The sequence below is a fragment of the Rhopilema esculentum genome, chromosome 4 (genome assembly GCF_057945365.1).
Source record: "Rhopilema esculentum isolate cy_ngs chromosome 4, ASM5794536v1, whole genome shotgun sequence".
Classification (NCBI taxonomy): Eukaryota; Metazoa; Cnidaria; class Scyphozoa; order Rhizostomeae; family Rhizostomatidae; genus Rhopilema; species Rhopilema esculentum.
In genome coordinates, this window is record NC_142818.1 from 4,219,261 (window position 1) to 4,234,371 (window position 15,111).

At 33.9% G+C, this 15,111-nt stretch overlaps 1 protein-coding gene across 8 annotated transcripts in view; it reads right to left on the reverse strand.

The window, feature by feature from the left end:
- Positions 1 to 15,111, reverse strand: part of LOC135691224 (uncharacterized) — a 41,864-nt gene that overhangs the window by 15,653 nt on the left and 11,100 nt on the right. For 3 of the 8 annotated variants that reach the window (XM_089116077.1, XM_065209030.2, XM_065209031.2), the window contains exons 2-8: positions 7,603 to 7,757; positions 6,566 to 6,695; positions 5,855 to 5,905; positions 4,263 to 4,329; positions 2,698 to 2,827; positions 1,672 to 1,756; positions 893 to 987 (exon numbers count right to left, since the gene is read on the reverse strand). In XM_089116077.1, the coding sequence (XP_088972203.1) occupies positions 893 to 987; positions 1,672 to 1,756; positions 2,698 to 2,827; positions 4,263 to 4,329; positions 5,855 to 5,905; positions 6,566 to 6,695; positions 7,603 to 7,647 (603 nt within the window). In that variant the 5' untranslated portion in view covers positions 7,648 to 7,757. Of the gene's footprint in view, positions 1 to 892; positions 988 to 1,671; positions 1,757 to 2,697; positions 2,828 to 4,262; positions 4,330 to 5,854; positions 5,906 to 6,565; positions 6,696 to 7,602; positions 7,793 to 10,871; positions 15,088 to 15,111 lie in introns of those variants that run through there. The other 5 variants (XM_065209028.2, XM_065209029.2, XM_065209027.2 and 2 more) reach the window with 3 other exon arrangements.

The following is a 15,111-nucleotide window of genomic DNA, read 5'->3' on the forward strand; positions in this document are numbered from 1 at the left end:
TAGAAACTGAAGCCCCTTGTTGGAGTGGTCAACTCTTTATTGGAGAATATCTGGTGATAGCTCTGAATGCAAAGATATCACTTTTGAGTGGGTGACCTAAAAGATGAATCCAACCAATCAATGACCTTGGACATTTGAACACTAATACCTTTGGACTTTTCGACTAAGAACTTTTTCAATTTTCATAGTATGAAAAAAGAGCTCTGAATTAAAAACTGACTGGATTATACACTGGCTCAACTTTTGTTTTTCAATCCTGTCTAGTCAAAATTTCTTGACAGTGCATTTAGTTTAACACTCATTGTACATCCCTCATAATCACGAGACTTGAAAATCAGAAAAACTATGCATTTGAATAAAAATGATCTTGGGCCCAAATGACCTTCACACACAATTTAATTCTTTTGTGAAAAATTTTAGGGCTGGGCCAAGCATCTAGAAAGACAATTTTTTGTGTGAGCAAATCTCATATCACTAAACATTTCCTGCATGCATGGAAAGGGCTAGAAATTCAGTTCTTTGCTTGCTTGCTTTTTATTTGAAGCTCTGAGAATTTTTGCTTTTTCACTGTTCAATCTGTTGCAAAATACCATGTGTGCAACATTGATGCACAGGGGCAATATCAGAAACGTCCAGGGAAGTAACATTTGCAGTTTCATAGTTTGTATATTCTTTTCATGAAATACTTTTTAGAAAAATAAGGTACAAGGGGCCTCGAAAATACAAGAAGCAGGTTCATTTCTCTTCACCTGGTAAATTCAACAAGAAGTAAATATTGTTTGCATTGCATCTAATAGCATCAAGGGTGGAGAGGTTTCAAAAATCTTGATTTGATATTCAGCAACTATTCCTTGAAATTGGAATAGAAAAGTTTGAAAAAGCAGATACTTACTTTAGGAAGAATTTTGCACAATATTTGTTGAAGCAAGAGTTTTGAATAGGAACGTAGCTCTGATTCGTCAACACCAATCACATTGAGCAAAGACCCTGCAATAACAATAATAAAACTCACCTAATCTGCTTAAGAAATAGGTAGCATGAATGAAGCACAGTTACTCACAATCCAAGTAACTCTAGGAAGACGTCCCACCTCCATGGAAACTAGAATATTCATAGAATTCGCTATACTTTTCAGATCAATCATTTATTTTCTTCCTTCCTTGGGATTAGATAAAACTACTGTTTGTAGGCCCATCAAAGATCACAACGCTATTAAATTTAAAGGAAATCTAGGCAGTGACGTCAAAAAATTAAAAACCAAGTCTATAGTGTTTTTAAAACCCAACTGCGTCAGTAGGAGATTCCGGAAAATACTGCTTTGAAACAGATGCTCTTAAAATCTGAGCCTTCTATTGTTCAGAGAAGTTCCTTTTCTCTTGCATTTTTGAAGATGAAGAGAAAATTCTGGGTGTATTTTAATGAGAATGCAAAATAGGTAAAATATCTTTGTGTTCAGGAAAAGAAAGAAGCTGTTTGAATAAAGGGGAACAGAATAACGCATATATTTGTGTTGTATACAGTCAATCGACAGCCTCTAAATTGAAAATCTGATAAACTTTTTCTGTTTGATCTTTATAATTTAACAAGATTTTAGAAGACGGACACAGTCATTCGACGGACACAGGCAGTCAGTCAGTTAAAGAACTAAGGAGAAAAAGTTTAAACTGATACCTTCAGGTGACTCAAACAGATTAACCAAATGTTCTGATACAACACTTTCAATAACTTCGGAGTCAAGAAAGATTTCAGCTTCTAGCTACAAAAAATCAGTCTTCAGTTTTCAACGATATTCTTTCCAACATAAACGTTACTGGATGATAATTTGAAAAATATTTGTGACTGTGGACAGGGCCCGCGCCACGAATTTGGAAGTGGGGGGAGTCAAGGCTTAAAAATTAGGGGGCCAAGGCTTCTTACCCCTTTTACTGCAGCTTGAAAACCACTTGCTTCACACAAAAGTGGGGGGCATGACCAGCCCCGCTTTCCCGGTGGTGCGGAAGTGAAGAATAAAAATTGACAATTAAAGGGCGGATAAAAACAGAATTCTCTCTGTGAGAAACCAAATCTGAAAATGAATCCTTTGTCTAGGCTGGCTAAAATTTAATTATAGTCATAGGTAAAAGCAGAAACAATGCTTGGCACAATTTAAGTTGACGACGAATCTCGTTGTGACTGAAAATTATATATCTTCTGTAAACCCTCCTGTTACAATTTTGATGAAAATTCTTGTAGATATAAGGGAATACTCGAAACATCTCTGGTAGCATGATTTAAAACAATATTTTTATGTGTGACGTCAAGAGTATTATATTTACAAAGTTCACCAAAAGACACCAAAGGTCATCAGAGATCACGAAGACCATCAAAGGTCGCCAGAGGTCGTCAAAGGTCACAATGGCGTTCAGTTTCACGTTTTTTTCAATATAAAAGTTTTAAGAAGAAATATAATAACTCAGTGCCTCTAATTTAATAGAAATAAAGAAATTTATCATAAGGGATTAAACGCCAATTTCAGCTATCTTTGAATGGGCTATGGGTTGAATACAACATACACAGCAGCGTAGTGAATGATGTCAAGCCGGACTAACTTTAAAAACCTTACACAAACTGACATTTATGCATGTTTTCATGTATCAAGGCAATTCTCTGTAAAAAAATTATGAATACATTTCTTCAAATGAAAGAGTTAGCACCAACCTCTCTATCGCGATCAATCACTTTGTTTATTCTTTCAAAGTAAGCACGCACAGCAGCTCCCTTGAAAATATCGTGAAGCAGGAATTGTTTTAGGATTCCAATAATCTCTTCTTTCTCTCTGTGTCTCAACCTTGAGATTCAAAGATAATATTATCATCTAAAAATCTTCGTTTTTCTCTCTTTCAATATGACAGGACAATTCAAAACTTAGCTTGGGGTTGTAGAATTCTCTATTCCTGTTTTACATGCCAGTTTATCGATAATTTGTAAATTAAATCTACAGCGTGAATAAAGAGAATATTTTCAAGAAAATAATTTAAAGGGAATGATTTCAAGGGAATAGTTTCAAGAGACTAATTTTAAAAGGATAATCTAAAGGGAAAAATTTTAAGAGAATAATTTAGAGGAATAATTGCAAGAGAATAATTTCAAGGGAATGATTTCAAGGGAATAGTTTCAAGAGACTAATTTTAAAGGAATAATTTAAAGGGGAAAATTTCAAGAGACTAATTTCAGAGGAATAATTGCAAGAGAATAATTTCATGAGAATAAATTCAAGGAAGCAACTTCAAGCGAATTATTTCGTGGGAATTATTTCAAGAGAATAATTTCAAGGGAATGATTTCAAGGGAATAGTTTCAAGAGACTAATTTTAAAGGAATAATTTAGAGGGAAAAATTTCAAGAGAATAATTTCAGGGGAATAATTGCAAGGGAATAGTTTCAAGAGACTAATTTTAAAGGAATAATTTAAAGGGGAAAATTTCAAGAGAATAATTTCAGAGGAATAATGGCAAGAGAATAATTTCATGAGAATAAATTCAAGGAAGCAACTTCAAGGGAATTATTTCAAGGGAATTATTTCAAGAGAATAATTTCAAGGGAATGATTTCAAGGGAATGATTTCAAGGGAATAGTTTCAAGAGACTAATTTTAAAGGAATAATTTAAAGGGGAAAATTTCAAGAGAATAATTTCAGGGGAATAATTGCAAGATAATGATTTCATGAGAATAAATTCAAGGAAGCAACTTCAAGGGAATTATTTCATGGGAATTATTTCAAGAGAATAATTTCATGAGAATAAACTCAAGGAAGCAACTTCAAGCGAATTATTTCATGGGAATTATTTCAAGAGAATAATTTCAAGGGAATGATTTCAAGGGAATAGTTTCAAGGGAATAGTTTCAAGAGACTAATTTTAATGGAATAATTTAAAGGGGAAAATTTCAAGAGAATAATTTCAGGGGAATAATTGCAAGAGAAAAATTTCATGAGAATAAATTCAAGGAAGCAACTTCAAGCGAATTATTTCATGGGAATTATTTCAAGAGAATAATTTCAAGGGAATGATTTCAAGGGAATAGTTTCAAGAGACTAATTTTAAAGGAATGATTTAAAGGGGAAAATTTCAAGAGAATAATTTCAGGGGAATAATTGCAAGAGAATAATTTCATGAGAACAAATTCAAGGAAGCAACTTCAAGCGAATTATTTCATGGGAATTATTTCAAGAGAATAATTTCAAGGGAATAATTTGACTTGACTGAAAGTTCAAATTTACCCTACCTTTCACAGAACAGCAAGCTTGGATACCATGATGATGTTTTCAATGCAATTAGATACGAGAGCTGACCTAAACAAACAATTTAAAAATTATCCATACTGACAGAACTTTTTTCTGTTTATCAATCCCTATATCTGTCTTCTTCAGGTTCAACAGACAAATTGAAATGTCATTTACAAAAAAATCAATTTTTAAGCTACAATACAAAATGTGACTTGCATGCTTTCTTGCTCAAAAATTTACATTCATAAGATTACAGATAAAATTTCCATGACAGATGAGAAGATATTTTGCAATTTCAATCAATACAGTCACAATACTACCAAATCCCTAGAAAAGTCTTGATGAAAAAAGCATATATTTAAAAATACTATACTCCTATACACTTTAAGCTTCACAACCTAGATTTAAATATTTACGCATTGAAAAACAGAAAGAGAAAAATATTGGTGAATTAGAAAAACTAGGGTGGGTGGGAAGAATGAGAGATTTAATGACTTAGTGCTAAGTAAAAGGATCTGCTCAAAGTAGGAGGCAAAGAAGTGTCATTACAAACTATTGGCAGTGACTAAAATGATTATCAAGAACTCAATGAAATTCAACTAGAAGTAAACTTGTAAAAAACAGATAAAATGTTGGTGATACACGATTTGTTTTTAACAAATCAAACTTTGTGCAATTGTACAACAGACAAACGGTAGCATATAGCACAAATTTTTGACTATTCAGATATCAAACCTAATAAAAACATTCTCAACTTTGTTCTTAAAATTACCATTTTAAGTAAAGTATATAGGCCTAAAAAGCAACTAGTAACTTACAAAGTATGATTATGACAATGAAAGATAAACTTTAAGAAAGACAAATTGGACTAAAAGCATCTTTTAAAGTGGGAAAGTAGTGTGCACAAGGAAAATAATCCTCAAACAGAGAGTGCATCAAGCTTGTTTATTGTAATCTATCTGTTTAAACAGTTTATGTGGATGATCTTCCAAAGCATTACCGAATATAATGATACATGATTTACCGGGATAAAGGGAAACAACTGAAGGAAATGATAATGTTGTTAGGAGAAAACCAGAAGGACTTGTAAGATCATGCCTTGAGCAGAGATTTTGTGACTTTTTCCAACAGAACGCAAGACTTCAATTTGTGTTTAAATGTGATCATGAAAAAGTTATGAGGTAGCCAGGCTTATTTAAATAAAGCATGAATATTTCTTTGAAAAAGAATCAACAGCAATCAGATTATGTTTAGCATTATGCAGGTAGATTATAATTCTTTAGTCTATAAGTACTGCTTTAAGCAAGCTACGGCTAACTTTGATTGATACAGAAGTAAATTAAAGCAAAGGACGAGGGTAAACAAGGAACTTTTGGTTTACAAGCATCATGTGATGGTTTGATCAGGGTAACTCTGAGGCTACGAATGACGGATGATCGAGGGCCATTTCATTGAACTATTGCATCAAGAACATAACAACCTAGTGGCATCGATGATGACATAGTTGTGGATAAACAAACATGTATTGGAGAGCAAATTGGATACAGTAAAATCAGTTAATATAAAGTTATAAGAAAATAACATCACATACCAATGAATGCAAATCCACAAGCTGATTGAAATATGATCAAAAAATGCTTAACTGTAAAAGAGCACAATTCGCATTTATCTTAGCTTTGATACGAGCTACAGCAAAAATTCAAAGAAATTTGGCTAAATAAGGATAGTTACAATAATTAGATAGCATTACTGACCATAAATTCGAGCATAAAAGATAATTCAATAAATTTACAGGAAGAGAAACATAACCAAAAAAATATAGTACCTCTTACAATGTACAAGATGAGTAGTTTAAGCCTAGCACAAATTAGCAATTCATATGGGCTAATTTCCTATAGAACAGGACTGCTGTAAGTTCAACTTTCAGAGTTTCACGCTGAATGCAATCATAAAGGAATGCTATGCCCATACTGCATTTACTACTTTATGAAAAATGGTAAAAAAATCATTCTTATTATCTAACATAAGTAGCACTAGATATTTGTTTTCAGTCTTATTAATGACTAACCCACCAATCATGTGCTACTTTCTTACTAAATAAAAAGCATGTCTGAATTTGAAATTAAAGCCCCTGGTGAAAATGAGATCAAGGAGCTCAATAACATATTTAAAATAATAGTTCTTATCTTAAATTAAATTAAATTAAAGTTAGAGCTTCATTGAAAACTTTCTAGGACTTCAAAAATGAAATCTTCAGAAAACTTAGTATTCTTAAATCCCATAAAGTAATTTAGGAATTTACCAGATTCTTTCATATTTTTCTTTGCACTGGCATGAATGATAACTATTGCAGATACAAGCAGGATGAGAGATACCACAAATAGAAGAACTGGAATAGGTATTCTGCTACAAACACAACTCTTCATGCTCCGCTGTGAAAATTCAAACAAACTTTCTTAAAAAGTGTGTTTCACTCCAATTCACCATCTCTCTAAATTTATATAATATAGCTTTCCTCTATCTTTAGAATCCTTACAAAGTTAAAAAATGTTGTTGGTGTGAAACTAAAGGACAATAACTCATGCTTCTGTTGAAATTTGAACAATAAATTGCATATGAATATAAAAATGAGATGTTAGTTAGTAGAGAGTGCGGAAAAATAACCGACCCGAGTGAGGCTTGAACTCACAACCCTTGACTTTGCACTTCAAGTGCTCTACCGCTGAGCTATCGGGTTGTGCTTTCATGCCAACACCCAAGGCCGAGCCATTCACCCGCACTGCCCCTCCCTTTAAATCTTGAAAATATGTTTATGTTAGTCTTGAAAATATGGTTTCTGATGGCTGATGCTGAACCCAGCATATATTTACTGTCTTGCAAAACCTTTTATAGCTGGACAAACTTCTACAGAAAAAGAAAAATCCATAAACAGACAATAAAATAGGCAAAAATTATGTTGAATAGCATGCACAATTCTAACTAAAACCTTTACAAATATTTATGTCTATTTATTTGCTGGCAGATTTTTCAAATGAAAATTGTTGGTGAAAATTACTATTATTTTCTAAGAAGTTTAACAGATATTGGAAAAACCTGCCTGCCATTCTCATTTATAATTTATCATAGCATTATTCAATCAAAATTTATCTATGGTTTATCTTACCATTATGAGGAATTAATGAAGCAGTATAATCACAAAGTAGAGAGACAACAAAAAGAGGGCATTCAATCGAATGCAGATACCTTGAAATTGTCCTTCTATAATGAACTCCTTTCTATAAAATCTTGCTCTATAATTATATTCACAAAATCAATTTGTATTGATTCAAAGGTAGCTACCTGACTTTGATCTGAAATAATCTCCAAGTTTTGCTCATCATTCATTGTAACAGTGAGTATTGAATTTTCAACTTCATATCCATGTCTCCGTGCCAGCTCTAGGTTGTCAATGTCTGAACTAATTTCATGATCATCATGTTCAATGATTCTGGCATCTGAGGAAGAGTTCATTATATTTCAGCTCTTTGTTCTGCAATAAGGAATTTATTTATCTTTGGAGTTTCAATTCCAATAAAACAGATCCATGATTTCAGTGGCTTTTGATAGAAACAAGACAATTTACCATAATGCCTTAAACAAGCACCACCCCATTTAAATAGGAGCTCCCCTCAAATAAGCACCCACCCTAGAGGTGAAGTTATTGAATAAGTGCCCTTCCTTGAATAATCCTTCAACCTTCAGAAACGGCCATACATCAAATTTTCAACGAAAACATAATTGGAAAGGCAACTCAACAAGAAAGAAAAATGAACAACACAATTTGCACCCCAATCTACTTTTTAAATAAGGGCCCCCCTTGATTAAGCGCCTCCCTTCAAATAAGCACCCACCCTGGAGCTTCAAAAATTAAATAAGCTTATTCAAGGCATTATGGTTTATAGCTAGGTGTGAGTTAAAAAGTCATTCAAAGGATCAGGATCCCTATATTCAAGATGGAAATCTAAAATGTACTGAGAAAATGAACCCCTAGTACCCTGCTTGTTCTAACATCCCTGGTTTCACACCAACAAGGACACAGTTTAACTCACAACTCTTTCAGTCAGGTGACAACAAAATAGGCACAGTAGGACCTAATACATGAACCTAATTTAAATGAGTTTATTTCTGTATAACGTGTTCAAGTCAAAATGTAGTAAATTTTAGTCATTTCTTCTGTAATGACCCTGGGGTACTCATTATCACTTGCTCTGTGGGGTATTATCTTTATTTAGTGTTGTTAAGTAGTTCAAAGTAATGTATATTGGTATCTCTTCAGTACAAGATTTTATGAGTGCTGAGCTGATCTGAGCAAGTCTATGGATCAGCAAAAAATTGGCTTTCTTATTAAAAAGAGAAATGTATTAACCCAAAGGGGCCCCCGTTAGGTTTTTCCTTTATTAGACCATTATAGAGATTAGCATTTGCTACAGACTACTGCCAGTGTAAAAGCTGACCTTGTACCTGATTTTTTGTAGGCCGAAAATATTCAAAAATTGATTAAGAAAATGTTTCACTTCTCAACAAATCTTCAAAATAAGACTGCAAAGAGTAGCTGGTTTAAATTATTGCCAACAATTGGCAGCAGTGAAGAGATGAAGGGCCATAAAAATCTGACTCATTGGGTAATTTTGTGTCTTCAGAGGGATAAGAATGTTATTGTGTTATAAATTTACAGCTTTTGAATTGGAAGCCTTTAATTGTTTTAAATAATCTGAATGAGCCTCAAAATTTTTGCAGATTCATGCATGAGCCTCTTTCTCCCCTTGACTTTTTGCATTAAACATGCAATAGTATTTCGTAATCTTCTGGAGTAGGTTATGGGGGCTTTTAAAGGTGATAACTGCTTGCAGTCTGAGCTGAGGAAAAAAGTTTATTAAATGATCAAATACAGGGTCGCGGAAAGAATTTATGGGCCCTGGGTCAGGACAAAATTTTAATTATAAGGCATACCTAAGGCAGACACTTCTAGGAGGTATGGGGAATGCTCCCCAGAAATCTTTGAAAATTATGGTTGCTTAAACTGCTAGGGTGGCTATTTTGGTTGCTAAAATTGCCATGCTGGCTAAACTGCGCCAGTGGCAATGGTGTAGATAGAGGGGGGCAGAGGGAGCAAAAACACCACTGTAGAGCTAAACTGCTATTTTGTCGGAAAACCTCTGCTCTTTTCAAAAATTTAACATGGTTGTCTATGTTTATCTAAATGCTATGTTTTGATGGAAAAAATTTGAATCTAAACAAACAAAGAATATTCAATATATCAAAAGATCTTTTTTTCAGTTCTGATGTCATTATGTTATGTTGAGATTTATGAGAAAAATTTAGAAGCTTGTTAGATTTTTGTCGGAAAACCCATGTTTTTTTATTCACTTTATTTAATGTTGGTTTACAAAATACTAGCTAATAAACAGCTAATTAACACCAACTTGTAACAATAACAAATATAACTAAAAAAAATTGTGATGTTTACAAGTAACCAATATTAGAAATATATGGTGTGCATAGTCTACACGAGCAAGTAAGATCCGTCTGTTTAATTTATGTCGATCGAATGTCTAACGGTGTAGATAGAGATAATTTCTCACCCCTCCTGTGAATTAGAAATAAATAAAAAATAACAGGTACAAGATGATACATTAAAATAACTGAGAATAAAAAACAAGTGGGTTAGGCGAAAGATTTAGAGATATTTAATGGAAGAGATATGATTTATCACAGGTACATTTAATACTTTAGGCAACTGTTTATTCTGTTTCCTTCCATATCGCACTGCTTCATTCAACCTTGCACTTCTTAAATACAAATAATTTGAGCATAACTGATATCTTACCACCATAATGCATGAGAATGTAATTTTGTTAGAAATTCTTAAAGTTTAGAAAATGAAAAACGTTCAATTCGTTAACTAAATCGGACCACAACCGACACACTGTTGCAAATAGATGCGAATGCCATAGTGCAAATCTGTATGACATACATATTGCCCTGTATGTTGCCCTGCAATCACATTTTTTGTAACATTCAGAAGCTTTTGAACTTCTTTAGCCCTGGCCAACAGAGACGAGCAATTCTTAACAAAATAATGTTTAACACTGAGACAGGCAACGACTTCATGGACCTTTGTCATTATTGTCTCTAATATTATGTTATGTTAATGTTGATGGGGAGGCTGGATTATTACTTAGAAATTTTTTTCAATTGAGCCCCTAAATTATTATTTATGGGCCCCTAAAGCCTAGGGCCCCCGGGTCAGTGACCCCAGTGACCCCCGTCTCCTAAGCACTGATCAAATATCTGGTCAAATATCAAGGGCACTTTTGGGTAACGAGAATAAGCAAAAATTATCATAAAAATCAGAGGAATATAATGCGAAATAATTAAGCGATCATATGCAGTAATGATGCATCACAAATACCGCAAGGATCAAATGAATCTTGGAAATTTTAAATTGAACAGAAAATGATCAAGAATCTGCTGTAAAGAAACTCCATATATGTCTGACAAAAAGTTTGCACTGTCTCCTTTGTAGCGAAAAGCTTAGCATAAAAAATCAAAATATATTTATGAATTACAGTTGGTTGAATATCCTTGGACAGCTTCCTTAGCCATGTTTTGAAAATTGTCAGTCCCTTTCCGTTCCCTTCTCTTCTCTCTGCAGAACAAATACGACCAATGCAATGCAACAGCAACCACACAAACTTGAACCTCAATTTTATGGTGCAACAGCAACCACACAAGCCAATCCAAAAACGAGCACGGGGAAAAATTGATAATCCCTACCCTTTTGTAATAGTGCTAGTTTGGATTTCGTCTGTTTAGCATCCTGTAACCTTAGTAATTTTATCACCATTCGCATATTCGATTTTTTTATAATTCCTTTTGTTATCTAATTGCACCTTAAGATTCATTAACTATTACTTTTGGGATTTTTAGTATCATTATTCAGTTTATGTAATTAATCTTGGGAGTAATATATTTTGTATTCACTATTTATTATTATGTAAATTTACGTAGCTATGTAGCATCACAATTAGTTCTTGTTTAGTTATATTTTGGGCGTGTTACATATAGAGTTAGTTTTTGAGTTGGAGTTGGAATTGAAGTTGGAAATGGAATTCGGTTAGGAGCGATAGGGTTAAGTTTTGATATTTTGTATATTTAGGTTCTCGACGTTTCACTTATGTGGCAAGATGCTTGTGAAAGATCTTGTCGGCATAAATTATGGATTTATAGGATACGCATAGCTATTTAAGACATCTCGCGTGACGATTATTGTGGATTATTTGACATATTTGAGGGGACAGTGCTTGAGAAAGACTGTGCCTGACATTAAGAGAACGAATCGACGTTACGGGACAACCGTAGAGAAACATTATATTTATAGAACCTTTTATCGCGGAAAGATCGTTTGATCTGAAGAAAGACGTTTCAACATGATCGTTGTGTCTATTTGTTTCTTTTCTCATTGATGGAAGGACCATTTAGTCTCGATAATAACGATAAGGTGTATACATTCGTTTGGCAAATTACCCTATTACACTTTTAAATAGTAATGTAGTTATATCAAAATCTCAAATTATTAACAATTTGCCCCCAAAACAGTTCCCAAGAAACGAAATATTACTTAGTGCCTGATAGTGGTTTATTATCTAGAAAAAACCTTATTCCAGGAAGTGGGCTCGCTAGGTGCACCAGCCCTTGTACTGCCTGGAGAATAAGGATTTTTAAGGTCGTTAAAAAAGGGTTCTAAATAACATCAATATGCAAAAATGGCGATCAAATATCACGTGCAGTGTGTTGCTGCGTTGCGATGCGTAGAGGGCGAGACAAGAAATGCAAGATTATATCCACAAATAAAATCCTTTACTTTGGTTTACGTTCAAAATTAATAGAATCTTCAGTACATGAACAGAAGCAAGATTTATTAATCTTTTAACACCAGTCAATATATATTTGGGTAACTAGCAGCTTCATTCAAGCTGAAAAGACAATATCAATGGCCTATGACAATGCAGTAAACAAGGTATTTCTTAAATGAGTTGTATCTTGAAAATAAGGCTTGGCCACATGAGGAGGGAAAGAACAGTTTTGAAAGGGAAAGGGGAAAGAACAGTTTCTCTTTGGCTTTCGACTGGTATAAGTGGTTTCTTTCTAAAAATGTTTTTCTAGAAGTACGAAAAGTTTGATATCACACAGTTTTGTATTTATTATATTTGAAGCGAATGTGACGATCGATTTTTGGCAGAAAAATGATTTGAAAATAAGGCTTGGCCACCTGGCGTAGCGAAATAGTGTAAGCACAGTTTTTCTTCAGCTTTCAACTGGTATAAGTGGTTTTTTTCTAAAAATGTTTTTCTAGAGGTGAGCAAACTTTTTAAAGGTTTTTCTTCAAGATATTAACAGAAGAATTGGTGAATGAACAGCGCCCAGAAATAATGTTTTATCACAATGTAGGAAAAAAGCTATCGTTAAATTGCCAATTTCATTGGGTGCACAAAACTGCTTCTTTCAACATACGCAAAAAAAATGAAAAGCAAGAAGCACAAAAAAGTTGTCACAGTCAAAAACAACATTAGCTCTCGCGATATCAACGGCCGAACATACCGCCCGAACCGACTTGCATCAAAACTGGTTTGCGTCATTACCCAAAATTGTATATAATGTCCACAAACAGGAACTTTCAATAGCTATCGGTAAATAATGCAAGAAAAATGATAAGGTTTTGTAAATATACCCTCATAGTGATCGATTTCAGCAAGACTGGCAGCGGTAAATAAATAGTGTGGCTTAATGGCCCTGCACTCAATGATATGTCTGCTTTACAAGAAAGTTTAAGATTATCTAAAATGTTACCATATGTCGTGCATATTTTAAAATGGATCCGTTGCATCTCCGTGCAAATATATTTCCCAACTGAGAATAAACACATTGTATTTACCTTTATTGAAAAAATATGTGTGTAAAGAGCGTGTTTGTAAAAAATTAATGTGTTTTATTGGCCCATTTGAGCTGTGTCAAAGTAAGTCACCTGATTTTGCTGTTCTTTGCTCATTTGATGTCAGTTGATTTGCGTAAGGCTTTTAGCGCAAAGGTTTCTTTTGTAACAAAAAAATGATAACAGATAAAAAGTGCAGAAACTTTGCAACATTTCAATGTCTTGGTTCAAGTTAAAGAGTACCTAGTTACGGCCAGCCCTAAATTTTTTTTCATTTCCTTATCGCCAGCTTAAAAAGACCTTAGCACCCTGTGATTTTTAGCGCATGTGCAATGCAATTTTCCCCCGTGCCAACCAGTGTTTCCACTTTTAAGGAATTTTCCTTAGATCAAGGATTTTTTGACTTCACAAAGATTTTGTTAAGGAATTGCAAGATTCAAGAAATTTTTAGAGTATCAACTTTTTTTCAAAAGTTCAAAATATTATCAATGTTTGCTTTTTCAGACGTGTAATGTTACAGCGAAGATATAGCGTCCTAATTGAATTGTCTTAATGACGACCCAAGAGGTTGTCGGTTGTTGATTTTCTTATATCTGAAGGTTGCAATTATAGAGCCGTTAGCGCTTTAAGGTGATGATAACCCATCACCGATTCAAAAGGAAACACGTGTTTTTGAATAACTTTTTCCGTATTTTTGAATAAGTCAGATCGTTTCTTTGGGCTAAAAGAGTTGGACTTAAAGTGCCTGTGACATGATTTTTTTATTCTCTTATTTGAAGGGTTGCACTGCTTTTATAGTAGATCTGAACTTTTTTTGAAATAAAAGCGTTTTGATATTGAAATTAAGCAAAATAGTGCGGCCTAGCCAAGTCGCTTTATCATCATATGCCGTTCCCTTGTGACGACATGGGAGGAACTCGTTATTGTAACAATGTAAGCGCTACCTTCAAGAATCTCATCCTCGCTGCCACTACTTTCTCTGGAAATATCGCTCATCTTTGACCTGTTAGATTTCCCTCACTGACTACGATACAAAAACTCGAAGGAGGAGGCGATCGGGTCCCTCCCGTGACGTCACTGTCTACTCATTCTGAAAACCAAGATGGCGAATTTTGGCGTAGAAGATCGCCAATAACTTCTTCATTTCTCACGAAACGTAAAAACTAACTTCAGAAATGAGAATAACAGGCCTTTTTACATAAGAATAGATATATAAACCCAAAAGTACGAAAATCATGTCAGAGGCACTTTAAATAAAACTTAATTTCGAGTTGATTTATCGCCATGATGAAGCGAAATTTTTTGACAGTGAAAGTGCAGCTTTAACAACAGGAATGAGAAAAAGATACTAACAGAAATTTCGGAATACGTGACTAGAGGATCCCCTTTTCAAGTTTTATAATTTATGATGATTATTTGACTGTTTCAACACCTTAGCATTCAAATGGCCATTTAAAGCATAAAATGAATGAATTATTCATAAATCGTTCAAAATTTGTAGATGCATACTAACTGTTAGTCATGGCATGACCAATCTTTGGGATAAAACAAAACAAGGAAATATTCAAAGAAAATAGAATCCCAGTTTAAGGAATTTTAAGGAATTTTGAAAAATTTCAGCCTCGCTTTAAAGACTCATTGCTAACAATGGGCCTTTGTGAGCGTGGCGACGGTCCAAACAATGGCAGTAAGGCCCTGTTCACACAATACTGGATTCATTTCATATCGGATTTCATTTCGGATTCACTGAGCTCTGTTCACACGATACCGGATTCATTTCGTATCGGATTCACTCCTGTTCACACGATGACGCTACGCTTCAACACTGCTCAAAAAAAAATCCATTGTCTTGAAGAAGTTGCATAGCAACGTGAAAT